The sequence below is a fragment of the Petromyzon marinus genome, chromosome 58, assembly GCF_048934315.1.
Source record: "Petromyzon marinus isolate PM22_M1 ecotype Great Lakes invasive population chromosome 58, UKy_Petmar_22M1.pri1.0, whole genome shotgun sequence".
Classification (NCBI taxonomy): Eukaryota; Metazoa; Chordata; class Hyperoartia; order Petromyzontiformes; family Petromyzontidae; genus Petromyzon; species Petromyzon marinus.
The window spans coordinates 9,234,563-9,262,512 of NC_133724.1; the positions used below are offsets into that span (position 1 = coordinate 9,234,563).

General features: G+C 47.8%; 2 protein-coding genes across 4 annotated transcripts; one reads left to right on the plus strand and one right to left on the minus strand.

Moving 5' to 3' along the window:
• Nucleotides 1-2: 2 nt before the first annotated feature.
• On the minus strand, nucleotides 3-11,061 carry MPG (N-methylpurine DNA glycosylase). Of its 2 annotated transcripts, XM_032976165.2 has the most exons (4): nucleotides 10,584-11,061; nucleotides 7,489-7,696; nucleotides 2,771-2,978; nucleotides 3-1,688 (listed from the first exon to the last, which is right to left on the minus strand). In XM_032976165.2, the coding sequence occupies exons 2-4, from the start codon at nucleotides 7,687-7,689 to the stop codon at nucleotides 1,267-1,269; spliced, it is 831 nt and encodes a 276-aa protein (XP_032832056.1). In that variant the 5' UTR covers nucleotides 7,690-7,696; nucleotides 10,584-11,061; the 3' UTR covers nucleotides 3-1,266. The 2 variants fall into 2 exon arrangements, with proteins under 2 accessions (XP_032832056.1, XP_032832054.1); XM_032976163.2 differs by lacking the exon at nucleotides 10,584-11,061 and having other exon boundaries at nucleotides 7,489-10,190.
• Nucleotides 10,168-27,941, plus strand: DPH7 (diphthamide biosynthesis 7). 2 transcript variants are annotated; one of them, XM_032976161.2, is made up of 10 exons: nucleotides 10,168-10,258; nucleotides 12,248-12,451; nucleotides 16,262-16,383; nucleotides 16,596-16,683; nucleotides 17,083-17,177; nucleotides 17,690-17,838; nucleotides 18,316-18,385; nucleotides 18,717-18,782; nucleotides 24,231-24,406; nucleotides 25,604-27,941. In XM_032976161.2, the coding sequence occupies exons 2-10, from the start codon at nucleotides 12,257-12,259 to the stop codon at nucleotides 26,050-26,052; spliced, it is 1,410 nt and encodes a 469-aa protein (XP_032832052.2). In that variant the 5' UTR covers nucleotides 10,168-10,258; nucleotides 12,248-12,256; the 3' UTR covers nucleotides 26,053-27,941. The 2 variants fall into 2 exon arrangements, with proteins under 2 accessions (XP_032832052.2, XP_075909029.1); XM_076052914.1 differs by lacking the exon at nucleotides 10,168-10,258 and adding an exon at nucleotides 11,101-11,150.
• Nucleotides 27,942-27,950: the final 9 nt, after the last annotated feature.

Below are 27,950 nucleotides of genomic sequence, written 5' to 3' on the forward strand. Positions count from 1 at the left end.
AATCTCTATACATTTATATTTTTAATATATACCGTACCTTAAATGTTATATATACACATATTATCAAGGGCATTGTGAAACATTTTAAAATGTTCAGTTACATACATGTATGTACATTACCCTGTCATATACATATGATTATACACACATTCAAAAGACAAAGTTCCCCCATATAGCCTTTTCGGACTATTTTGGGCAAGTGATGTTAGTGAGCAGACATAACAACCTGCAGGACGCAAGTTTAAACACTGCACCAGGTACTCACTTAAGGCCGACTCTACCTAGCAAAGACACAGGACCAGTTCGGATATTTGTTACCAATGTTGGCCGTGAGTGGGAATCGAATTCAGGTCTCTGGGTTTCACAGTGCAGCGGCGCTAACCGCTGCACCGCCGCTCCCCCCACAAAGACGCACACACACATGTACACACATTCACACACACCACACCAAGCACTCTGATGAGGATTCCACAGACCGGGTAGATAACATGAGTACCGCCTTGTGGCTCTGCAGGGATATTTGAGCAGCTGAAACCAAAGTTGATGGCCCCCGTGTGCAGCTTGTGCCAGATTCTTCCATCGACACATGCGGAACGTATACGTGATACATATAAAGAGAGTGTATATGCAATGTACAGGTTGATCCGTTTATAGCCACCCCACGGAAGTGAATATGGAGAAGCCACTATCTCTAAATCAGCCCAAGACTCCCGTACATCACGTGACTTGTGTGGCCACACCCACTCTGAATCCCTCCCCCTCTTTCCCACCGCCTTCCCCTGTGAAAACAGACTCCGCTCTGTGCTACCTACTGTTCGTTGCTTCCCTCTCTCTCTCCCCTCCTCCCCTTTCATCCCCGACATCGTGGCCCAGTCCATTCCTTTCTTCGTCTTCACGATGATCAATTAGCTGTTGATAGGAGAGTCGGAGAGTCAATATAAATCTGTGGATTCTGTACAAATGGATCACCCTGTACGTCTAATGCATACAAGTATCTATATTAAATACACCCCGTGATGTTGTTAGACCACGTTCATTATTGATACAAAATACATTCTTTATTGAGATGCAATAAAATAGCATTTAAGTTCAATAAAGTATTTGCTGGAGTATGATTGCATTAAATCCTGGAGCTGAGTCTCAAGACACTGAGACCCGGTCTCCTGGAGCAAAGTTTCAAGATCCTGATGCCTGGTCTCCTGGAACCGAGTCTCAAGACGCTGAGACCTAGTTTCCTGGAGCTGAGTCTCAAAACAAATCTCTCCCCTAACCCTGATCTCCGGTATCCTGTTTTTGGGTCACCCTCAGTGCCAACTGCTCAGCTGTCTTGTCGACCACGCTCACACATTCATTGCCACGGATGTAAAACCTCCACGGTCTCTCGGCCCAGTCTCCGGCCGAGGTGATCCCCACTCTCCTCGCCGCCACCATCGATTCCTCCCCCACGTCGCCCTCTCCCCTCTCAAACCACAGCTCCGAGTCCTCCGAGGCGGCGTCCGTGCGGTCGAGGGCACAGCTGATGGACAGGGCTTGGCACAGCTTGCCGGGGCCATTGCAGAGCTTTCGATCCGGCAACTGGCCACGGCCACATTTGGTGCTGGCCTGCTGCGGCTTCTGGCGGAGCAAACGCATGGTCGCCACTCCCTCCAGTGGCTGCAGAGCACGGAGAAGAACGGCCGAGCCCTCTCCTGTGCACGAGGGGAGAGGGAGAAAGAGATGAGGCATGGGGGCAGGGTGAATGGCAGATCTATGTCTAATTGTCTCTTCATATTTAACATGTTAAAAGTAGGTTTTCGCGACCAATATTATTCATAACTAGCCTTTTGCCCGTCCAAGGACGGGTGTATTGCAGTTCATCTGAAACTTGCAAGCGAAAAGCAGATCGCGACGTGATATTCATGGCATCAATTCGTGTACAATTTGTAAGGCCGCGGTTACACAGACTTATTTCATTTAAAGGTTATAATCCCTTGTTCATCATGACGTCCTTTTTACTTCTATGTGTCAATAGCGTTACGGAGATCACGTGATGTGAGGGTTCTACCTTTGTAGTGAGGGTTGTAAGTTGACGCTGAGGAGGGGGGAGGAGGCGCCTTGCCCCCCCATTTAATTATTATTAATGGGGGTGGGGTGTCCATTTGGAGGACGTCACTTGTTCATGATTATTAATGAGGGTGACTGTTCGATGTAGAGTGATGTCATCTGCTCATGATTATTAATGAGGGGAGGGGGGTGCTCCATTTGGAGTGATGTCACTCGCTCATGATTATTAATGAGGGGGGCTGGCCGACGTGGACATTCTTGGCTCATTATAGTAGTAAATAAAGGTTTTGGGGTTAGATCGCGCCGGATAATCGATGATTAACTGTTCGTTCGTTTCTCAATCCACTTGTCCTGGTGAGGGTCGCGGCGGCAGCATGTTGAGTAGTGGTTGTCCAGACCTCCCTTTCCCTGGCGACAGACTCCAGCATTACATTACTGTACACTACTATACACTACTACACTATTCACTACACTACTAAACACTACATTACTATATACAGACTCTAGCTCTTCCTGGGGTATTCCCAGGCGTTCCTAGGCCAGTCGACCGACATCGTCCCACCAGCGTGTTCTGGGCCGGCCCCGGGCTCTTCACCCAGTGTCGAGTCTCAAGACACTGAGACCCAAAATAATACAAATATAGGACCTCAGAGCTTGGGCGATTGTTGGCGCCAGCCAGATGTCCAGCAGGAGCATGGGGAGGAGAGTGAAAATGTTCACAACTCACCGCGGCTCGAGACGTTGAGGCAGCAGTGCAGCCCGTAGATGCGGTACACGTAGAGCGTGCCGGGAGGCATGAACATCGCCACGTTCCTGGGCGTGCGGCGGCCGTGGCGCGAGTGCGACGCTTCGTCGAGACCCCCCGGGTACGCCTCGCTCTCTACCACGCGTGCCCGCAGGGCTCCCTCCACTCCGGGCACGCGGCGAACCAGGGTCTGGCGAAGTGTAGGGGTGGGGTGGGGGGGGGAGGGTCGCGGTCGATACGCGCGCACACAAAGTGCTAAGCCACCGATGAACCGCGATATGTTTGCTCATCGAGATGTTAACTACCTCGCCTGGTATACAGGAGGTCTGTGTCTCTCTCTCATCATCACCACGGTGGCTATGAGATGTTAACTACCTCGCCCGGTATACAGGAGGTCTGTGTCTCTCATCATCATCACGGTGGTTATGAGATGTTAACTACTTCGCCTGGTATACAGGAGGTCTGTGTCTCTCTCATCATCACGGTGGCTATGAGATGTTTACTCCCTCGCCTGGTATACAGGTCTGTGTCTCTCTCTCATCATCACCATGGTGGCTATGAGATGTTAACTTCCTCGCCTGGTATACAGGAGGTCTGTGTCTCTCTCTCATCATCACCACGGTGGCTATGAGATGTTAACTACCTCGCCTGGTATACAGGAGGTCTGTGTCTCTCTCTCATCATCATCATGGTGGCTATGAGATGTTAACTACCTCGCGTGGTATACAGGAGGTCGTGGGTTTGCATGTGGTCGTGTGGATTTTTCCCCGGATCTTCCAGTTTTTCCCTCCATCTTAAAAACACGCGTTTAGAGTATTTGGCTGCTACAAATTTCCACGTGATAAGCCACTTCGTTGAGCTATCATTTGTGGCCAGGTTGCTTCTGAAAACGAGCTACATAGCTCAGTGGGCCTTACCTGGTAAAATTAAAAATAGTTGAATAGTTTATCTCATCAACGGGCATGAATCGTGTTGCGAATTCCAGTCATCCTTGCAGCGGCGGCGGCTTTTGGCTCAGCCATCCATCAAAAACGGTCACCGCATCGCGCGCTTTAAGATGCGCCCCTACGGCCGTCTGAAACGCTCTTCCTTCTGATATTAGGAAGCCACTCGAGCTAGGCATTTATCAGTCACTTAGATTAAAACTCATTCTTTAGAACTGCTTTTTGTATCTAGTTTGTTGTCCTTCCTCCGCACCTCCAATGAACGCGGTTGGCAACGTGCGGTGCAAAATAATTTTCAACATATGTAGTGTTTACACATAGGCGGCAGGGCAGCGCAGTGCTAACACTTGTGCCACACAGCAAGGATCTGGGTTGGTTTCCTGAATCGATTGCCGTTGCTCGTCTTGAACCAATGCTGGCGAAATTATACATTCCCAGAAGGCTGCGTGGCTGATGGAATGTTCTTCACGTATACGGTAAGAAGGTGTATGGTCCGCTAAGTTGTTTTGTTACAGTACAACAACAACAACCGCCATTCGCCACTAAGTGGCGGTGACATCACCACGGCGCTTGTGCCAGGCTATGTGAACCCTGAGGCCACGTGAAGTGTCGAACGCCTGTTGGCAGGAGGTCACGGGGCAGACCCAGGTGCCACGGGTCGACTGACTGAGATGACTGGCTGATGCACCACCTGTGCCCCCTACTGTGCCAACCTGATGTGCTTTAGCCACCCGGCGCTCCGCTCGTTGTTCTGAGCGTCGCTCCTCCGCCCTCCATTGTTGTTGGAGGGCGACTACCTCCAACTGCCCAGTAGCATCCTTCACGAGCCTCCTCCACAGAGGCCGATCTTGACACCGCTGGTACCAGTCATTGGCAAGTCCACTCAGCTCCACGTCCTCCTGTGCCACATCACTCCATCTCTTCTCTAGCCCGTGCCGCGCCCGCTTAGCCCCCTCAATCCGGCCGAACAAAAGCTGTTTCGGCATGCGGTGGCTGGGCATGCGGGCTACATGACCCAGCCATCGCAGCCTTGCCCGCCGGAGGAGCTCACCGATGGGACCTTGCCCAGATCTTTCAAGGATTTGTGAGCTCCTCACACAATCCAGTCTGGTTAAACCCAGGATGGATCGTAGGCAGGCCAGCCTAAATGTTTCTAACCAGCGAAGATGTTCCATTAGGGGGGTCCACGTTTTGCAAGCATAGAGAAGGGATGGAATGACCGTGGCCGAGAAGACCTGAAGCTTAGTGCGGAGCGACAGACCAGGTAGCTTCCACACAGCGTTACGCAACCGATGAAAAGATATTGCCGCTCGACTGATTCGGAGTGAGACCTCTGCTGTTAAACTGGAGCCAGTCATAAGCACACTGCCCAGGTATGGGAAACTCTCCACTCTCTCCACAACTGCCCCATCACCGATTGGGAGTTGTGGAGGTGGAGTGTCCGATGCTACAAAATACCGAGGCAGGTGCTTAGTTTTGGTGGGGCTGATAGTAAGGCCCCACCTCTTAGTGGCACGCTCCAGTCTCAGCAGCAGCGTCTCCAACTCCTCCTCTGACTGAGCAGCTATTACCAAATCATCAGCATACATAACGTGGTTCAGCAATAGGGAGCCATCCCTTGACCGCACCCGGGCATCGATCAGCCTCCCATTATATCTGTACCATATGTTACAGTACGGCACAGTGGTCACACTCGTGCGTCACAGCAAGAAGAGCCTGGGTTAGATTTCTGACGAGTGCACCTTTGTGGAGTTTGTATCTTCGTGTGTGTGTGTGTGATTGCATATGTCTGTATGTCTTTGTGTGAAGAGCGGCTGTGCCATGAACCCGGTGGCCCGAGTTCGATTACCGTTCATGGTCAACACTGGTGACGATTATCTGAACTGATTCTGGGCCTCCCCTAGGTCGACTCAGCCCAAGGCCGTAGCCATGGAGTCAACATTGGGGGGGATCAAATCTTCCAGGTGGTCTGGGGGTCTCCCCCCAGAAAAAAATCTAAATTTGAAAATTAATTTCCTGCCATTTCCTGCCTGAAATATTTAAAAATTCACTAACACATAGGATGGACTTTTTTTACAATAATGTCTAATAGTGTATTGTTTTACATTCCTCTGTTTTTAATTTTTACCTTTTCTTGTTTCATTGTATGTAATGGCAGAGATTATGGATGAATAAAGTACAACCATAACCACAATCATATAAACAGAAATCTATTTTATAGCAATGTATTGGGGGGGACATTTTGAGCATATTTGAATATTGGGGGGGGATGTGTCTTGACTCAGCCTCAAAATCAGAATCTGGTGTGGTGTGTGAACATCTCCACTCCGGAGGCAAAGGCAGCCGGGCGTGGTGCTGGCCATCCACCCCCTCGTGTGCCGTACCGGCCTTCATAGGCGCTGCTTGCTAACAGCACTTGTCCCAATAGTCTGTTAAGGCTACACGGGGTATCTTTGTCTTCGTGAGGTGGTATTGTTTGTACGTTCTCCCCTTGTTCTGCACGAGTTTCCTCCCAGAGCTGAAAGCACATCCAATGTAGCTCGTATGACAAAACATTCCAATGGTCGAAAAATTACCCGCAAATTACTCAATTGGAATAACACGTAGCAACTTTACCCCCCCACTGGCAGACTAATGGCAGTTTGCAGGCCAGGTGCTGAAGTCGCTTTGTGCCGCACAGCGACAACTGCCACTCGGGGGTGACATTTCAAACGTGCTGAGATGAGATTTAAGTCGCTTACTGCGTAGAAACCGCTCTGCGAAAAAGCAAATATAATTATAAAACCGGGAGCAAGCGAGGGCTTTACCATTCTGGTGAATTGCCCGATGATGCTGGATGTATTTACCAGCGAAACGTCGTACTCAAACTGTAAATGTTGTGGATTCACTCTTCAACACACCGGTGGGCTAAAGTAGTGAATTATTTGTCTTTTGTCAACGTGACACTTTTTTTGCTGATTGGCCGTGTCGGGTGGTGGAGGGTTACGACACATTTATAAATAAAGCGATCTAACCCAAAAACCTTTATCATGAATAATATTGCTCCTGAAAGCCTACGTGTTAAACTGATAATTATAGATTAAAGACTGTACTAGAAACTCAACTATTTTTATTTTACCAGGTAAGGTCCACCGAGCCATGCAGCTCTTTTTCAGAAGCGACCTGGCTATCACAAATTATAGCTCAACGAAGTGGCTTATCATCACGTGGTCATTTATAGCCACCACTCTAAAAGCGTGACATTGTTTCTAAATAATGAGGGAAAAACCGGAGAACCCGAAGAAAAATCAACGCGACCACTGGGAGATACGAGACACGCAAATTCGAAATAGACATCGTCAAGGTCGGGATCGAACCCACGACCTCCTGTATACCTTGCGAGGTAGTTAACATTTCCTAGCCACCGTGATGATGATGAGAGGCATGCACACTCCTAATATGCAATGGGCGTCAGGGTCGGGATCGAACCCACGACCTCCTGTATACCAGGTGAGATAGTTAACATCTCCTAGCCACCGTGGCACACCCCAGAGTACGCTGTCGCACACCCACTGTCGGATTTCCTGAATGAGTCTGACTGTCTAGCACCCCCTCGTGTCGGCAGTGGCGTTAGAGAGACACATTACTTGGGCTGTTCCTTCACCCACAGGCACACAGGGGCTAATTGGGAAGGGACCCTACCAATATAATTCCAGGTCACTTCCCCACGTAGCTCGACCCGTCTTATGCCGGTCTCAAGGAGACCCCCCTCTTTACCTGCCCCAGCATCGCCCTTGCGAGCTGCTCGCAAGGCTGGTTGAAGAAACTAAATCCCAGTCGCTCCACCCCGCACGCAGGTAGGCTCCGTGAGAAATAGCTGCTGCTATTGGGACTGGCCATGGGAGGTGCAGGCTCCGTCTCCTTCCCACGTCGCCTCTTCCGATTGGTCGACGGCACAAGTGTTCCTTGGTCGGCCATTGTGGACCTTGGAGGGTTCGGGGTGGGGGGGAGATAAAATATTAGTATCTGCTTCAAAACAGTGGGACTACCCATACAACCCAATGGGACTGACTACCCATACAACCCAATGAGACTGCTTAACACGTAGGCTTTCGCGACCAATATTATTCATAATAAAGGTTTTTGGGTTAGATCGCGTTATTTATAAATGTGTCGTAACCCTCCACCACCCGACACGGCCAATCAGCAAAAAAAGTGTCACGTTGACAAAAGACAAATAATTCACTTTAGCCCACCGGTGTGTTGAAGAGTGAATCCACAACATTTACAGTTTGAGTACGCCGTTTCGCTGGTAAATACATCCAGCATCATCAGGCAATTCGCCAGAATGGTAAAGCCCTCGCTTGCTCCCGGTTTTATATAGAGCAGCAGGGTGACGTCATCATTTAACTAATATCAGGTGCAGTGATTAGAGGCGGAGGGGGGGGTATTGTAATTATATAATCGATTAGTAATCAGTCAATGGTTATGATTAGTAATGAGTTGTAGATTAGTAATTAGTTGTAATGTGTGTTAGTGATTATATGCTATGTTTGTAATCCGTAAATTAGCATGTGTTTCCCCTGTAAGGAATTGTAATGTGCATTCATATTCTTAGCTCTACGACGGAATGGCTACAATAATGCTCAAATTAACAGAGCACTGAATGCCAAATCACGATCGCAAAGCAATACTGCTGAAAGCGACCAGATTGTTAAAACAATAAAAATTCCAAATATCTCAGGAGTATCTGACAAATTAGCCCGTGTTTTGCAAAAGCAAAACATTACAGTAAGATTTGGTACAGTACACAAAATTCAAAAACTAGTATCTTGCACTAAAGACGCATTACCTAAATTATCAACAGAAGGTGTATATCGGATTAATTGTTTATGTGGCAGATGCTATATTGGACAGACGGGACGTAACATCAGCGTAAGACTAAAAGAACATCAGAGAAATATTAAATTATCTCAAACACAACTGTCGGCAGTGGCAGAACATGCTTGTCAACAAGGACACTCAATTGATTTTGACAATGTTGCAGTGTTGTGTAAAACTAATTATTACTGGCAAAGACTAATTAGATAATCCATTGAAATTGAGAGGATTAAGAATAACTTTAATCGCTCTGACAGCTACAGGCTTAGTGCGGCCTGGAAGCGTATTATTAAATAATACACATTACATTTTGATTTAAAGCTTTCGTGACTGCAGTGATTCATGTTCTTGGCTCTTTCGGTGGAGTCGCGTTGGGGGGAAGCAATTAAATAATAAAATATGTTTGTTGTTTCCCTTCGGCGTGGCTTTGCCGAGGGAGCTAAGAATATGAATGCACATTACAATTCCTTATAGGGGAAACACATACTAATTAACGGATTACTAACATAGCATATAATCACTAACACACATTACAACTAATTACTAATCTACAACTCATTACTAATCATAACCATTGACTGATTACTAATCGATTATATAATTACAATACCCCCCCTCCGCCTTTAATCACTGCACCTGATATGAGTAATGATGATATAAAACCGGGAGCAAGCGAGGGCTTTACCATTCTGGCGAATTGCCCGATGATGCTGGATGTATTTACCAGCGAAACGTCGTACTCAAACTGTAAAGGTTGTGGATTCACTCTTCAACACACCAGTGGGCTAAAGTAGTGAATTATTTGTCTTTTGTCAACGTGACACTTTTTTGCTGATTGGCCATGACGGGTGGTGGAGGGTTACGACACATTTATAAATAACGCAATCTAACCCAATGAGACTGACAAGGAACCGACTACCCATACAACCCAATGGGACCAACTGCCCATACAACCCAATGGGACCGACTTCCCATACAACCAAATGGGACCGACTTTCCATACAACCCAATGGGCCGACTTCCCATACAACCCAATGGGACCGATTTCCCATACAACCCAATGGGACCGACTTCCCATACAACCCAATGGGACCGACTTCCCATACAACCAAATGGGACCGACTTCCCATACAACCCAATGGGACCGACTTCCCATACAACCCAATGGGACCGACTTCCCATACAACCCAATGGGACCGACTTCCCATACAACCCAATGGGACCGACTTCCCATACAACCAAATGGGACCGACTTCCCATACAACCCAATGGGAATGACTTCCCATACAACCAAATGGGACCGACTTCCCATACAACTCAATGGGACCGACTTCCCATACAACCCAATGGGACCGACTTCCCATACAACCCAATGGGACCGACTTCCCATACAACCCAATGGGACCGACTTCCCATACAACCCAATGGGACCGACTTCCCATACAACCCAATGGGACCGACTTCCCATACAACCCAATGGGACCGACTTCCCATACAACCCAATGGGACCGACTTCCCATACAACCCAATGGGACCGACTTCCCATACAACCCAATGGGGCAGGAATCGGTTCCCTTTAAATCCACGGCATCCGGTTCCGACCCCGTTGCAGGGTCAACGCGACAACCACTTCCGGGTGGCCGTCGTCCCCCCCCCCGACTTGCAGGTTCGGTGCAAAGTTTTTCATGAATTATATTTGTACATGAATATAAAGAAGCGCGGCGCAAGTTTGTGTTACGTGGGCGCAGATGCGCGCTCCCTCGTTTCATTCGCGACGGCGAACTAAAACTTTGCACAAGTCGTCCAATTTGCGCGACCTAGGCCCTTGCCTAAGGCCGCACTGAGGCCCACTCGAGGCCTACCAGAATTTACGAACAACAAAAATAAAATTATCTTAAACGTCTAAGAGTCGCCTCGGTGTGAAGTTTACACAAGGGCAATGAATCGTAATGGTGCCGGAGTCGTCAAATGCGTTTGGTTTAATTACTTACCGCCTCGCGCTGGAGCGGGGAATGTCTTGAATCGATTACCAGTCCCGAATCGATTGTTTCGATTCCGTAGTTTTACATTTTATAGTGTTAATATTACTATTCAAGATTACGAGTAAAGTAAATGTTTTACACCAATTAACTTCAATCATCCCGTGCACAGTTATCATCGTAGCACTATTGATCTTTGCTTATACTTTTCCGAGTATTGAGAATGGAGAAATCAATCTAAGAATGGAGGAATAAATATCGATTGAGTTTAAATTAAATCCGTCAATGGTAATAATGGATCCGTATGGCTCTCATCTCGTTACACTGCAGGATGCACTCCGCACGAAACCAAACGACCTGACTACGATTCCCGGCCCTCTCTCATCTTTAACTCGTAGTGACCAACAAAGTGACGGCGAGACGTTATCTCTCTCGTTTGGTCTACAGGAGGAAATGGTTTGGAATCCGACCCCTCCTGCCTGCTGTACAATTTTGAGTTTGCGTGTCTCTCTCTATCTCAGAGTGGTGGCGTGGATTCTTCTCCAGGTCCTCGAGAGTTTTCCCTCCACATTTAGAAACGTGCGTTTCGGGCATTTGGCTGCGATACATTTCCACATGATAAGCCCACTTTGTAGAGCTATCGTTTGTGATGGCCAGGTCGCTTCTGAAAAATAGATTATATCTCAGTGGGCCTCACCTGGTAAATAAAACAAATTAAGTGAAGTTTGGCCAGCAGTGGAGTGACAAAGGGCTGTATTTTTGAGCAGAGGGCAGTGCAGCAGAATACAAAATAAAATGTTTCCATATTCTTGGTTCTTTCGGTAAAGTCACGTAGAAGGGAAATAATATGAAAAATAAAACAATAATAAAATAATAAAAATACTAAAATAATAAAAATAAAACGCATTATTATTTAATTATTTCCCTTCTACGCGACTTTACCGAAATAACCAAGAATATGAATCCCTGCAGTCACGAAAGCTTTAAATAGAAATGTATTTTTTCCAGACTATAAGACGACTGCCCAAACTTTTTGGACTGTTTTGAAAACAATCGTGTTTTATAATCTGGAGTACATAGAGAGCCAGGTGATTCAACTGATTTGCTCATGGCATTATTTTACGAGTTACTCGTTTGGAGAATGTTAATTTACGTAGGTGCCTTGGTTAAAAAATAGAATAACATTACTCGAAACGCACTAATTGTGCAAATATTTCTTCTGGAAGATGATTCTGAGCATCTGATGGTGTCTGCTGTCCCTCTGGGCCATGTGTCCATATGGAAAACCGGCTTATATCAGATTAATTCAACAGCTAGATTAAAGCATGTCTTCTGGAAGAGACAACGCCCATTATAAGATGCTCTCTCCACTTTGCTTTCAGATACAGGGGAGGGGTGGGGGGTGCATCTTATAGTCCAGAGAACACAACACATCTAATAAATGTCATTGGGATTGATGGGAGATGTGCAGAGTATTTCAAATAAAACGTTGTTTTCTCTATGATTTTTCACAGTTATTGTGGTGGGATAGATATAAATGGATCACCCTGTATTACTGCAGTAATTGTGTGTACTTTCAAGGAAAAGAGTTCGTGTTATAATGCAAAGTACGTTCATTACGATGGACCCATTATAAACCCACACCGTAACTGCGCCGCATTCGTATTGTTATCCAGGGCTGAGCCATGAGTGAGGAGTCCGCTGTCGGAGTGGGGAGTTACGGGGAGGAGACGCTGGGGTCGAAACGGCACCACCGGTGCCATTCGCTGCACGTTGTCGACACGGAGCTGAGCGCCGACTCTGTGGAGTGGTGCCCGTTGTCTGGGCACGAGACCCTGCTCGCTTGCGGCACCTACCAGATCTCCAAACCCACAGAAGAGGCAAGCAGACGGTCGCCCCCTCGTACGCTTTCAGATGTGCTTCTGTGGCCATCTGAAACGCCCTCCCTTCCGATATTAGGAAGCCACTGGAGCTATGCATTTTAAATCTACTTTTGAACTCCTTTTTGTGTTTAGTTTGTTGTCCTTCCCCCGCACCTCCGATTAGCACAGTTTGCTACATACGGTGCGTGTGGAATAAGTTCAACTTGCATGCATACAAGAAATCCATCCTACAGAAAACGACGAGGTGCCATCCATCCCATAACCCTGGCTCACCAAGAGAAGGCGGTACGGCAACAATTTGGACTTAGTTTTTTTTTTACCAGGTAAAGCCCAGCGAGCTATATAGATATTTTAGAAGTGACCTGGCCACAAATGATAGCTCAACTAAGTGGCTTAACATGTGGAAATTTATTGCAACCAACCAATCTAATTGCATATTTCTATACTCTTTGGTTCTTTTGTTAAAGTCACGTAGGTATACAATTACATAAATTGTATTTTATTCCTGCAGAAACGAAAGCTTCAAATCAAGATTGCATATTTCTGAACGTGGAGGGAAAAACCGGAGGACCTGGAGAAAAATTAACGCGATCACGGGGAGGCAAACATGCAAACTCCAAATATACAGCAGGCGTCAGGGTCAGGATCGAGTCCACGACCTTATGTTGCCCCCTTATGTGGGGTTTATTTCGGGTGTTTCTTCCAACACGTAGAAATTCGCATTCATTTTTAATGTTTTTTTTCTTTGGGAGGAAGCTGGAGAACCCAGAGGAAAAACCCATGCAGAACAGGGGGAGAGAGAACGTACCAACTCTGTGCCCAGGAATCAAACCCCCCAGTCCCTTTTAGCTGTAATGCACAAAATGTTACCACTGCACCACCCTGCCATATTGCCCTAATATTTGTTGTTGGTTGTTGCTCGTATATTTAGCTTGAAACACGCACAGTAATCGCTCGCTCTCGAAGAGACAAATGACTCGAGAGACGGGACGTCGAACCGGACAAACGGGAAGACCGCAGCCAGGCAGTGAGCCGGTGCCAACAATTGCCCAAGCTCTGAGGTCCTACAGATATTAATGTGTTTTAGGCCAAGCAGTAAATGTTTATACATGTAGGAGGAAACAAGAGGACCCAGAGAAAACCTATGCATTATTACTCTGATAGTGCATTGTCTTTGTGCTGTGTACGCCTTTTGGCGTCCTCTGGTCTAACACCGTTTGAGATGAGGCTCAAAAGAAAGCTGTCTCTGGTGTGGACCAATCAGTTTCAAAACAATGCATCATACTATCAGAGTGTGTTTTGTTTGCATTCTGACCACAATTATTGTGGTTAATGCAGACATGATTCCTTGTAAAAGGTTTCAGTTTGGTGTTTTAACATCTCAACACAGCTGTTTTGTTGCCAGAAAAAAGGGTAAACCTATTCTCAGAAATGTATGTACTTGAGCAAGTTGTACTCGTATACTTTATATTCATTTAGTTTAGTGACTTGTTTACCGTCTCTTATTTTGCAGCCCTTTTTTATTGTAACTATAGGGGTGCCACGGTAGCGAGATGTTAACTTCCTTGCCTGGTATGCAGGAGGTCGTAGGTTTGATCCCGACTCTGACGCCTGTATATTTGGAGTTTGCGTGTCTCTGTCATCATCATCACGGTGGCTAGGAGATGTTAACTACCTCACCTGGTATACAGGAGGTCGTGGGTTCGATCCCGACCCTGACAACTGCTGTATATTTGGAGTTTGCGTGTCTCTCTCTGTCATCATCATCATCACGTTGGCTAGGAGATGTTAACTACTTCACCTGGTATACAGGAGGTCGTGGGTTCGATCCTGACCCTGACAACTGCTGTATATTTGGAGTTTGCGTGTCTCTCTCTGTCATCATCATCACGGTGGCTAGGAGATCTTAACTACCTCAACTGAGTTTAACACGTAGGCTTTCGCGACCAATATTATTCATAATAAAGGTTTTTGGGTTAGATCGCGTTTATTTATAAATGTGTCGTAACCCTCCACCACCCGACACGGCCAATCAGCAAAAAAAGTGTCACGTTGACAAAAGACAAATAATTCACTACTTCAGCCCACCGGTGTGTTGAAGAGTTAATCCACATTTACAGTTTGAGTACGACGTTTCGCTGGTAAATACCTCACCTGGTATACAGGAGGTCGTGGGTTCGATCCCGACCCTGACAACTGCTGTATATTTTGAGTTTGCGTGTCTCTCTCTGTCATCATCATCATCACGGTGGCTAGAAGATGTTAACTACCTCACCTGGTATACAGGAGGTCGTGGGTTCGATCCCAACTCTGACGCCTGGTGTATATTTGGAGTTTGCGTGTCTCTCTCTGTCATCATCATCATCACGGTGGCTAGAAGATGTTAACTACCTCACCTGGTATACAGGAGATCGTGGGTTCGATCCCGACCCTGAAAACTGCTGTATATTTTGAGTTTGCGTCTCTCTCCCCGTGGTCGCGTGGATTTTTTTCTCTGGGTCCTCCGGTTTTTCCCTCCACATTTAGAACCATGCATTGAGGTGACTTAGATTATTTTTCTGCTATGAATGGCAAAATGATGGGCCACTTTGTTGAGTTGTCATTTGTGACCAGGTTGCATCTTAAAAACAATTTAATACCTCAGTGGGTTTTGTCTGGTAGGGTGGGGATGGTTTCATGTTGTATCTGTGTTTGGGTGATTTGTTTACTTTTCTTGTACTTTGTACTCCTGTCGTGTCTTTGTAACTGTGTTTGTTATTGTAACGTTCTTACCCCGTGCTCACAACTGGAGATCTGTAAAAAAAATAGCTTTATAACTCATCTGATTCTTCCTGCAGTCTAAATAAATATTCAGATTCTGAATCTACTGAGGCAGTGGGGAGACACCCAGACTCATCGGGGCTCAAACCCAGGCTTTTGTGTTACTAGCTCAGGGTGCCAGACGCACAGCCGTTTATGAACCCCCCCCCCTGAGAGAGAGAGGGGGGGGACTCAAACCCAGGGGCCTGAACCTTGAACGAATGGTGTCATCGCTGTTTCAGCATTGCCAACACGGCCATTGTGAACCGCCCGAGAGAGACGCAGACCTGGGGATTGAACCCATGTCCTCAGTGTCTCTCCCAGTGGTCACGTGGATTTTTCTCCAGGTCCTCCGATGTTTCCATCCACATTTAGAAACATGCTTTTAGAATATTTGATTGATATAAATTTCCACGTCATGAGCCACTTGGTTGAGCTATCACTTGTTGGCCAGGTCGCTTGTGAAAATTAGCTGTATAGTCCAGTGTGCCTTCCCTGGTAAAATAAAAAAAAATATTTAGTTCATAGTTACTCTTTGGTTCTTTCGGTAAAGTCACGTAGGTATAAAATAAAATAAATCGCGACGTTTTGGGCGCAACACAAGCGTCCGTCATCAGGTGGTAAAGCGCTTGTGTTGCGCCCGGAAACGTCGTGATTTATTATATTTTCTACCTACGTGACTTTACCGAAAGAACCAAAGAGTATGGATTCCTGCATTCACGAAAGCTTCAAATCAAGATTGGTGCATAGTTGTAACTTGCTAACCCGCCACTACTGGACATCTCTGAGAAAGATCTTCAAAGCTCATTGGATATCTCCAGTCTAAATAAAGATTCTGATTTTGCTTTACCACCTCCACTGACAAGCCCACAGTAAGGGAGTCTCACAATGTTTGCGTGATCCAGCAACCCTCACCTCCACAGTGCTGGATTACAGGCACGCGTAGCCGCCACTACTGCCCGGTGCTGTTGCCAAGTCTTAATCTGTATATTGCTGTGACAACCACAGGGTACATCAGAAGCACCCGTACAGAGGGTGGGAAGAGTGTTGCTGTATCAGGTGGACGAGAAGAAAGGAGGCATAGTGGAGGTACATCGACAGGACACAGCCGCTATCCTGGATATGAAGTGGTGAGTCCCATTGGATTGAGTGTGGTAATGAGTCTCATTGAGTTTAATGGGAAATTATTGCCATTGAATTAAATAGGTTTTGAGTGAGATAAAATGGATTGAATGGGTAATGAGACTCATTGGTTTTAATGGGGTCTGAGACCCATCAGTTTGTTTGCAAACTCACTTCCATTGAGTTTGGTACCCTGTTAATGCAATGTTCTTTACTACAGGTGCCATAAACCCATAGCCGGAGCCCCCACTCTCTGCACAGCAGATGCACGTGGGGAAATACGACTTCATCATCTCCAGACTGCAGAGGTGTGTGTCTCTGGGCACATTATTCTGTGTGTGTGAAGTGGTTATCGCACTGCACTACGAACCCGGCGAACGGAGTTTGATTCCCACTCGTGGCCAGCATTGCCGATGAATATCCGAACTGGTCCCGGGCCTCCCCTATGTCGACGCAGCTCTAAATGAGTACCTGGTGCGGTGTGTAAACATTGGCACAGGGGGAGACAAAGGCGGCGTCGAGCTGGCCGCACTCCCCCTTGTGTGCCATGCCGGCCTTCATAGGTGCTCGCTATTTAAGAAGAGCGTTTCTTTACTGAGGGCCGATTAGGAATTAAAAATATCTTTGGTAGACAGCCGCACATTAACACAATCTCGGTGTTACCCAGTAATGTGTCGTGTGTGTGTGTGTGTCCATCGGGTCAGTAGCCTCAGGGCGTTCACCTGAAGCCGGGCACAGCGCTAAGCATTGGAGACAATCGGCTCGCCCTGTCCCTCGACTACAACAGCACTGAATCACACAGGTGATGGGGGTGGTGGTCGTGGTGATCGTGGTGATGGTGGTCGTGGTGGTCGTGGTGATGGTGGGGGTGTTGGTCGTGGTGATGGTGGGATTGATGGTGGTGGTGATGGGGGTGGGAGAGCAGTAGTGCAGCGATTTAGTGTGCTGCACTGCAAACCCGGCGACCCGGGTTCAATTCCCAATCACGGTTAATACAAGTGACGGCTATCTGAACCGATCATGGGCCTCTGCTATGTCGACTCGATCTCAAATGAGTACTTTGTGCAGTGTGTTAACATCGCCACGAGGGAGACAAAGGCGGCTGCGCACGGTGCTGGCCACCCACTCCCTCATGTGCCTTGCCGGTCTTCATAGGTGCTACTCGCAAACAGCACTTGCCCCAACAGTTTGTTAAGGCTATATGGGGGAAATTTGTCTTTGGTGGTAGGGTAATGGTGGTGGTGGCCATGGGGGTAATGCTGGTGTGGATAGGCCATGATGATGATGTGGGTGATGGTGGTGCATGTGTTTCAGTCTCTGTGTAAGCGACTCGCTTGGCTCTCTCTCCCTGCTCCACCTGGACGACTCCACATCACTGAAACTCCTCTCCCAGTGGAAGGGCCACGAGTTTGAGGCCTGGGTCTCTGCCTTCAACTCCTGGAACCCAAACATCATTTACTCTGGTGAGAGAGCAGCAATCGCACAAATCAGGTCAAAGGTAACTTGACCCTGAGACTCGGCTCCAGGAGTCCAGGTCTCGGTGTCTTGAGACTCGGCTCCAGGAGACCGGGTCTCGGTGTCTTGAGACTCGGCTCCAGGAGACTGGGTCTCAGGGTCTTGAGACTCTGCTCCAGGAGACCGGGTCTCGGTGTCTTGAGACTCGGCTCCAGGATACCGGGTCACAGGGTCTTGATACTCGACTCCAGGGGACTGGGTCTCGGTGTCTTGAGACTCGGCTCCAGGAGACCAGGTCTCAGGATCTTGAGACTCGGCTCCAGGAGACCGGGTCTCGGTGTTTTGAGACTCTGCTCCAGGAGACCGGGTCTCCACATTTGAAGATCGAGTCCCAAGATCAGTTTAATTTCTGTATACTCTGGACCACACTGCCAACAGGCATGTCATTGCTCATAGCTGTGTGTGTTATCATTGTAACTGTGCAGGTGGAGATGACAGCAGATTCTGTGGTTGGGACATACGGACAGACTGTAAGACACCCATTTTTTGCCAGAGGTAAGTTACCTTTGAACAGGCAAATCCTTGTCATGGAAACATGGAATTACACCACTGGCTGAGGGCTGTTTATGAGTCGTGATCATCTGAACCCAACATCAGTCGCCAATATCTGAACCGGTCCTGGGCTCACTCGGTCTCAAATGAGTACTTGGTGAGATGTGTAAACATCGGCACGAGGGAGACAAAGTCAGCCGTGCGTAGTGCTTGCGATGCAGACCCTCATGTGCTGTACCAACCTACATAGGTGCTACTCGCTAACAGCACTTGCCCCCAACAGTCTGTTAACGCGATACGGGGATCTTTGTCTCTATTTCTGTGTGTTCCACAGACATGATGCTGGGGTTTGCTGCATTCAGAGCAACCCACACTGGGATAATGTATTGGCCACGGGAAGGTGTGTACCCATTTACACTGCAACATTCGCACGTACAGACACATCGGTGTATACTCATTGGGATGACAGGGTGGTGGAGAGGTAACAGCACTTTTGCCTCGTAGCAAGAAGGGCCTTTGTTTGATTCCCACCTCGGGGTGTGGAGTTTGTGTTCTCCCCCTGATTTGCAGTGTGAGAGTGTGAATGAGAGTGTGTGGAATTGATATGCTCTCCTGTTTTCCATGGGTTTCCTCTGAGTTCTCCAGTTTCCACCGATAGCAAACGTTAATACAATGTTAATAACTGGTGTTAGCCAAAACATCCCAATGCTGAAAAAATTTACTCAAATGGTATTATGCATAGCAACATCGCCCCCTGCTGCAAAAACTTGGTAGGCCCTGCTGAAAAAGTACATAACTTAGTGAGCACGAGCGGGAAGTACCTGGCGTTGCACAGGCGAAAAAGGCAGACACACACATCGACTTACACACACTTACAGACATTGACCCACACACACAAAACATCGACTTACACACACACACATGGACTGACACACACATGGAGTTACACACACATTGACGTACACACGTACAGCGACTAACACACACACACATGGACTTACACACACACATACATAGACTCATACACACATTGCCCTAAACACACATACACATATGGACTTGCACACACAGACATCGACTTTAGATCCACTCACATGGAGTTACACACACACATCGACTCAAATACACACACATAGACTTACACACACACAGACTCAAATACACACATGGACTAGCACACACATGTCGACTAACTCGCACAACAACAACAACAACAACCGCCATTCGCCAGTAAGTGGCGGTGACGTCACCACACACACATGGACTCACACACACATACACATCGACGTACACACACATCGACTGACACACATGGACACAAACACACGTTGACTCACACACGCACATAGCGCCACACACACATATTGACTGACACGCAGACATATTGACGTACACACACACAGCGACTCACACACACACATCGACTGACACACACACTTGGACTTACACACACACATCGACGTACACACACACATTGACTTACACACACACATGGAGCCACACACACACACATCGACTTACACACATATGGACTCACACACACAAACACATAGGGTTACACACATACATCGACCCACACACACATTGACTTGCACACACACACAACAACCGCCATTCGCCACTAAGTGGCGGTGACGTCACCACGACGCTTGTGCCAGGCCATGTGCACCTTGAGGCCACGTGAAGTGTCGAACGCCCTCTGGCAGGAGGTCACGGGGCAGACCCAAGTGCCACGGGTCGACTGACTAAGATGACTGAGATGACTGGCTGATGCACCACCTGTGCCCCTACTGTGCCAACCTGCTGTGCTTTAGCCACCCGGCGCTCCGCTCGTTGTTGTGAGTGTCGCTCCTCCACCCTCCGTTGTTGTTGGAGGGCGACTGCCTCCAACTGCCCAGTAGTGTCCTTCACGAGCCTCCTCCACAGAGGCCGATCTTGACGCCGCTGGTACCAGTCATCGGCAAGTCCACTCAGCTCCACGTCCTCCTGTACCACATCACTCCATCTCTTCTCTAGCCCGTGCCGTGCCCGTTTAGCCCCCTCGATCCGGCCGAACAAAAGCTGTTTTGGCATGCGGTGGCTGGGCATGCGGGCTACATGACCCAGTCAACGCAGCCTTGCCTGCCGGAGGATCTCACCGATGGGACCTTGCCCAGATCTTTCAAAGATTTGTGAGCTCCTCACACAATCCAGCCTGGTTAAATCCAGGATTGATCGTAGGCAGGCTAGCCTAAATGTTTCTAACCGGCGAAGATGTTCCATTAGGGGGGGTCCACGTTTCGCAAGCGTAGAGAAGGGAGGGAATGACCGTGGCTGAGAAGACCTGAAGCTTAGTGCGGAGCGACAGACCAGTTAGCTTCCACACAGCGTTATGCAACCGATGAAAAGATATTGCCGCTCGACTGATTTGGAGTGAGACCTCTGCTGTTAAACTGGAGCTGGTCATACGCACACTGCCCAGGTATGGGAAACTCTCCACTCTCTCCACAACTGCCCCATCACCGATTGGGAGTTGTGGGGGTGGAGTGTCGGATGGTACAAAATACCCAGGCAGGTGCTTAGTTTTGGTGGGGCTGATGGTAAGGCCCCATCTCTTAGTGGCACGCTCCAGTCTCAGCAGCAGCGTCTCCAACTCCTCCTCTGAATGAGCAGCTATTACCAAATCATCGGCATACATAACGTGGTTGAGCAATAGGGAGCCATCCCTTGACCGCACCCGGGCATCGATCAGCCTCCCATTATATCTGTGCCAAATGGAGATTACCCCGGTACAGCTATTGAAGACTTCACGAACTACGTGGTCAAAATAGATGTTAAATAATGTGGGAGCCAGAGAACATCCCTGTCGCACACCAAGGTGTACAGGGAATGGCTCTGACTCCTGTTACATTCTGTAATGTTGCTTGGCAGTCTGCTGCCCCGAGTAGAGGACTGACCACCCCTCATGGTGGCAGGAGCCAGAACCGGTCCACCGGACCTCCTGAATGCCACAGAGATCCAGGCAGTACCGGTCCAGCTCTCTTCAGAGGAGTGGCAGCCTCTCCTCCGCAGTGAGCGTTCGAACATTCCACGTGGCCACACGAAGTGGCTTTTTGTTGTTTCTGGAGGAGCCCCGAGGGTAGAGATTCAATCTCCTGGCTCCGCCAATTGGGGTTTGGCCAGGAGACGTCATAGACGCCTGTCCCCCCGGGGCCTCCGGCACAAACTTATTAGTTAGATATTTTAGTCGTGGTTTAGTGGTAATTTTTTGAAGGTGGAGGGGTTACCAGCCCCTCGCACCCGTCCAGAGCCCCCGTTTAGCCACTGGTGGTCACAGACGCCATGACGGGAGGGGCCAATCACAGCACTGTCCACGACAGAGTTGCCCGTCCGGCACCGCGAGGAGGTAGGGGGTTGTTTTGCCGGACACACACACAGTGACTCACACACATCGACTTACACACACACATATGGACTTACACACACACACACATCGACTCACACACACACATAGACCCACACACATATAGACTTGCACACACACATCGACACGCAGACACGCATATGGACTCACACGTGCACTTGGACTTAGACACACATTATTAATATAAAATTGATTAACCTAATAGTGAAATATGAGTTGTCTACACACACACAGCACGCACACATATTGATTAACACACATCGACTGACACATATCAACTTGCACACATCAACTCACACACACACACATCAACTCACACACACACACAAGGACACAGACACAAACATAATATTTTAATCATTAGCATCCTAATTTATAAATATCAGTTGTCAACACACAGACATTAATTTAATATTTGCCAACTTATTTATTTGTACACACACACATATGGACTTATGCACACACACATACAGACGTACACACACTAACATTGTCGCAGACACGCACATGGACTCACACGCACACAAGGACTTAGACACAATAATAATTAGATTAATATTTCACAAGTAAATTTAGAAATATTAGTTGTCAGCACAAACAAAAATATTTTTCATATTTCCAAGGTGAGAATTAAAATAATAGGTTTGTATGTACGTGAGTTGGGCGAAAGAAGCAAGAAATATAAATATTATTTGTCTGCAAACAAACATTATTAATGTAATATTTGCAAGGTGATTATTTAAAAAAGAGGTTTCTATCAACATGAGTTTAGCGAAAGAAGCATGAAAAAATAACTTAATATTGCCGTGGTGCGGCCTAGTGCCGTGCAGAGCCCCCGGCCTCGCCTAGATGGCCCAGCCGGCCGAGGTGGCACCTTGGCAGGCTGGGGCTGGGCTGCTACCCCTCACCACCCCCCCAGCCACGATCCCCCCGCCCGCTCTGCAGTAATATGTACGGCCTATAGTGGTAGCATCTACCGACTGTATAGTAGTAACTGCACGCATCGGGGTGGAGGGGAGGACATCACACTGTGAAGAATTTACCTGAGCTTTTTGTGTTTTTGTATCGAATTTTTAACGCAAAATAAAATTTCCTCCTCACCCCCACTGAACGCGTGTCACTTGCTAGAGGCCGTCCCTCCCACCGAAGGCGTGTGAGTTGGTATGGTCGAGCGTGGGTTAAAATAAATAAAGACATCGCAGTAAATTCCTAATTTAACTAATTTAAATTTGAGGGACGTGAAAAAGGAATAGCACTTGCCCACCGCGGGGCTTACGGCGTACCTGGCTAATTTTTTTTGTTTACGTAAACCCCACCGTTTGAGAGACAAATCCTTCGCAAGTGTGTGAACACGCACACAGACAGACAGACGGACAGACAGACAAAAAAATACTTTTATAGGTTAGATATCCCGGGTAAATGAGCATCATTTACCAATGCGTCCCGCACGTGACGTCACCCCACATGAGGCCCACCCCCCACGTGACGTCACTCTACATGAGGCCCACTCCCCCCTCATTAATATTCATGAGTCTGGATTTTTACACTAACGCAGAAGAAGGTCGAGCTGAATTCAATAATGTATTACGCAAAGTCGCTTCAAATACGACGTTTCTTTACAGAGAGTGACGGTGAAAAATAAATATACGCAGCACAGTGCTACACCCGTGCATGACGTCACTGCAAAAGAGGCCCCCCTGCTTCATTAATATTCATGCTCACGTGGAAATTTACACTTAACGCAGAAGAAGGTCGCGCACTCCACATGCAGTACCCCCCCCCCCCATTCATAATCATGAGCTGAACAATTGTTCCATTTAATATTTGAGATTTACTGCAATATACACCCGTGCTTGGACAGGCAAAAAAGCTAGTCATTAATAATGATAACAATTTGAAGGCCAACCAATAATACGAGCAAGCTGGGTTTCAAAAGTTTCTCAAACCATCGACCGCGTACACACGATCAATGCAGTTTAACACTTAGGCTTTCGCGACCTATATCCATAGTACAGGTTTTTTGGGTCATATGAAGCTCGTTGTAATTACTAGCGATTGTAAATGTTGTGGCTTTGCTCTCGAACACACCGGTGTGCTGTCCTAGTAACAAAGTGGCATGTCCTGTTTACGTGACAACCCTTACTAATTGGTTGTGTCGGGTGGTGGCGGGTTTAACGACACATTTATATATTTACGTGATCTAACCCAAAAAAACCTGTATTATGGACTATCAATTGCAGCCCATCCACGGTTGGGTGGATTGTTACATCGTAGATTGTGAGAGGTGGCGGCAGCTTGGGGGAGGGGGGTGCCTTCATCCAGCAGTGGATTGACCACGGCTGATGATGATTGCAATAAAGCAAGGACGCAGAGCAGCAGAGTCTCATCATCGGCCGTGTTAAACCTCGGGTCCTTGTTGCCGCACTGCTCCTCCCTCTCCCCCAGCTACGATGAGCAGGTGCGGCTGTGGGATCCGCGTCACGTGACTCGGCCTCTAGTTTCCTTGGCGACAGGGGGTGGGGTGTGGCGTCTCAAGTGGCACCCCAGCACCCCGGGCTTGCTGCTCTCCGCCTGTATGCACGGGGGGTTCCGCGTGCTGCACTGTACACCCCCGCAGCACGGTGAGGATTTACATCTGAGCAGACGTAGTTAACGCTTTTCCGTTCCGATGACGTACGTGTACGCTGTCGGTTTGTCTTCCAATCCCGTTCCGATGACGTACGTCTATACTCATTGAAACGAAATCAGAAGAAAAGCTAAAATAAAATAACTTTGTCGGTACCGAGGCTCCCACAAGGCCACGTGGGAGGGCGTGTGGCACAGTTTGGCGCCAGCTATCGTAGAGTGCGGCGGTCGTGTTGTTATGGTTCTTTGTGGTGAGTAACAATGTATTTTTAAAACAACGGCGCTACACCTGTCTAAACAAAATTAACACTGAACCGCTTGTGCGTTCCGAGATTCAGCAGTGAACAGGACCCCCACCCTGCAACTTGCAAATATCTCAGAACAGGAAAGGGTTAACAAAGTATCCGAAACACTTCAGGAGGATTAATGCATAGCTATGCATTGTGCACTGCGTTACAACATGCAATTTATATTCTTAGCTCTTACGGTAAAGTCACGTTGAAGGGAAACAATAAAATAATAAAATATATATAAAACAATAAAAATTCTCACGACGTTTCGACTATAACACAAATGGTCGTCATCAGGTGTGTCGGTTCGCATACATTTATTTATTTTCAAAAGGTGTATTTATAAAAAAACGTCAGCGCCACGCGCAGCGATTTGGCAGTTTATTTAGAAGGACTAGTCCATCTATGTTCTGAAAAGAGGAGGGGGGAGACGAAAAATTAATGTATGCTGTCTGAAAGCCACTATAAGCGTAAACAATCAATTAAGACCTGAAATCAAAACATGCAATTTGTCTGTTAGCTGCCCCACCCGTCATGTGCTGTGCCGACATTATTGGGTGCTCGCTAACAGCACTTTCTCCAGCAATCTGAGGTTACATGAAGGGGTGGCGCAGTGGTTATTACCACTCTGCGCTACAAACCCGGCGACTTCCGTTTGCTTCCCTGCCATGACCAATGTCTGAAACAGTCCTGGGCCTGCCCTAGGTCAACACAGCCTAAAATGAGTACCTGGCGCAGTGTGTAAACACTTCACTGGGGAGATAAAGGTGACCGGGCATAGTACTAGCCACATTACCCATAGGTGTGCCATGCCAGCCTTCATAGGTGCTACTCGCGAACAGCACTTGCCCCAAACAGCCTGTTCAGGCTATATGGGTGATCGTTGTCTGTGTGTGTCTGTAGGCAGGGGTGGCGGCTCTTCGTCGCCGTTGTTACGGGTCCTGTGCTCCTACGAGCATCATGGATCACTCGCCTATGGAGCTGATTGGTCGTTGATCCAACCAGCCCCCACCCCCTTCACTGCCGGTGCCTCCTCATTGGTGAACACAACCTCTAGCTCCACCTCCAATGCCACGCCCTCATTGGTGGATACATCTTCAACGGCCGCTCAATCTTTGGTCAATACTTCTTCAAGTGCTGCCCCTCTTAGATCGAAATCCAAGGGCAACCTTACCATTCGCTTCGAATCCTCAACTGGCTTCATTGACATCCTCGATGATGATGATGGCGACGATGATGGTGGTTGTGGTGTCAGTGATGTCGATGATGCTGGTGGTGGTCATAAATTCCATCTTGTGGCCACTTGCTCATTCTATGACCACGCTCTGCACGTGTGGAGCTGTGAGGTCTAGTGACCCCACGTTTCCCCTTGCCCTATGTACCCCTTTTCTACTGCACAACCGAGCCAGCCCAGCACAGCTCAGAGGGAGCCAGGCTGTTTTTCCACTGCAAAAGTAAGCTGAGCTGTGCCATTTATGTTGCACCCAATGAATGAGTTGAGACGTGTAGATTGCATGGCAATGCAGTGTCCTCACAATGAGTGCTTCATTTGCCATGCTCCTGGCCTGGCCCTGCTTGCTCCTGGCCTGGCCCTGCTTGGTCCTGAGCTAGATTGAGACGTCTTGTGAGACCAGCGTAGTACGGATTAGTTTTCCGGCTCGGCTCGGCAAACAGCTGGTGAAAAACCACCCGTACTGTGACGGTCTCGTGCTGGCTTGTCTCAAGTGTGCCATTGGAAAAAGGTGGGGTGGGGGACATCAGTGTCCTGGTTCAGACTCCCAGCAGTTTGGTAGCTTTACTGTTGCAGACCTCATGTCCCATCCAATATGATCCCCTCGTCTAATTCGATAGAGGGAGTCGGTCATAGGTCTCTGTTTATATGGGTATATAGTCTATTGGAGAGAACGAGGCACTCCTAGGTCTCTGGGTCCCTATGTGGGTATGTCGGTCTCTGTGAGTCTATGTCATAGGGAGAAGAGGATAGGTCTTGAGCATGGTCTTGAACAGGGGCAGGGAGATGACAGCATGGGTGGCTGGGGGAAGGGAGTTCCAGTCTGGCTGTAGCGGAGGAGAATGAGTGACTTCCCACCGAGTAAAGAACAGAAAGCTTCTCATCTCATCCTGTACAGAAACCCTTTATTATGAATGTGCCTTACCATTTAGTAAATGTCTTGGATGCGACTTGAGTAGTTTCATAATGCCCAACTGTTACATGTGTAGTGGGTCCAAGACATAGAATAATGACGTTGTAGAATCTTTAATGACCACTTAACCTTCGCAATGTGAGCAGCCTTTGAACATAGACCTCTTGAAACACTGGGGTGGTGACTTGCTGGCCCAGCGGAAACGCGTTGGCCGATTGTTGCAGATTTTGTCGGTTCTGATCCAGCGGCCGCCCTGGTTATTACCGCGGATGTAAAAACTTAATTACTCCGCGCCGCCTGCGTCACGGTGGATGTCAAAAATCCCCGTGACGTCAATTTGCCGGAGTAGGCCATTGTGTGCCGGCGTCGTGGTCCAAATTTTTGCCAAATTTAAAACATTTGCCTCATGTTACTTATTCGGGATTACACACGTAGATAATCACTCCCAAATGTGAAACCCTTGGCAGGACCCTCCTCAAAAGAGTCATGAGACTCGGCGAGGCTTTTCTGCGTAAACGAGCATAATAAGAGCGCCGCCTTCCGGAAGGTGATGAATGCGCTGCTTTAAAGTGGGAAGAGATTGTTCACCTGGGTGGCCGTACGTCCTTACGGAGAGCCACCTTCTGTAACACAATTGTGAAAAAGTTTGATTAAAACACGTCTTCCAGATCTATTATCCAGACTATAAGACGCATACCCAACTTTTTGTTTAAAATACGGGGGGTGTGGGTGAGGTGGTGGACAAAATGTGCCTCTTATAATCCGGTGATTACAGTAACCAATGTTATTGAGATCGGTGGGAGATTGTGCAGAGGCTTTGAAAGTAAAATGTTTTGGCGATGCTTTCTCCGACGTTACATTAGTGGGCTCCCTGTAAAATGGACCGCCCTGTATCGCTGTAGGAACGACGCGCGCATTTGTACGTGCACTATCCATACCATACTATGAAATGTGACGGGCAGGGCTTTTAACACAGCGATCGAGTTTCCATTGCAGCTGCCTATTTGCACTATGAATCGCAAAACGTTGAGCAATGAAATGTTCAAAGTTATATTTTTTTGTCAAAAACTCGTTGAATAAAAAAAAAGTTTACTGGCGTACTTTGT

Coding starts and splice junctions, on each gene's coding strand:
- MPG (XM_032976163.2), bottom strand. CDS start 7,764: ATGGGTAGTCCCACTGTTTTGAAGCAGATACTAATATTTTATCTCCCC. Junction 2,979..7,488: donor CAAGGGCGATGCTGGGGCAG/GTAAAGAGGGGG, acceptor ACACTTCGCCAG/ACCCTGGTTCGCCGCGTGCC. Junction 1,689..2,770: donor CCTCAACGTCTCGAGCCGCG/GTGAGTTGTGAA, acceptor CCTCGTGCACAG/GAGAGGGCTCGGCCGTTCTT.
- DPH7 (XM_032976161.2), top strand. CDS start 12,257: ATGAGTGAGGAGTCCGCTGTCGGAGTGGGGAGTTACGGGGAGGAGACG. Junction 16,684..17,082: donor ATCATCTCCAGACTGCAGAG/GTGTGTGTCTCT, acceptor TCGGGTCAGTAG/CCTCAGGGCGTTCACCTGAA. Junction 17,839..18,315: donor CCCAAACATCATTTACTCTG/GTGAGAGAGCAG, acceptor GTAACTGTGCAG/GTGGAGATGACAGCAGATTC.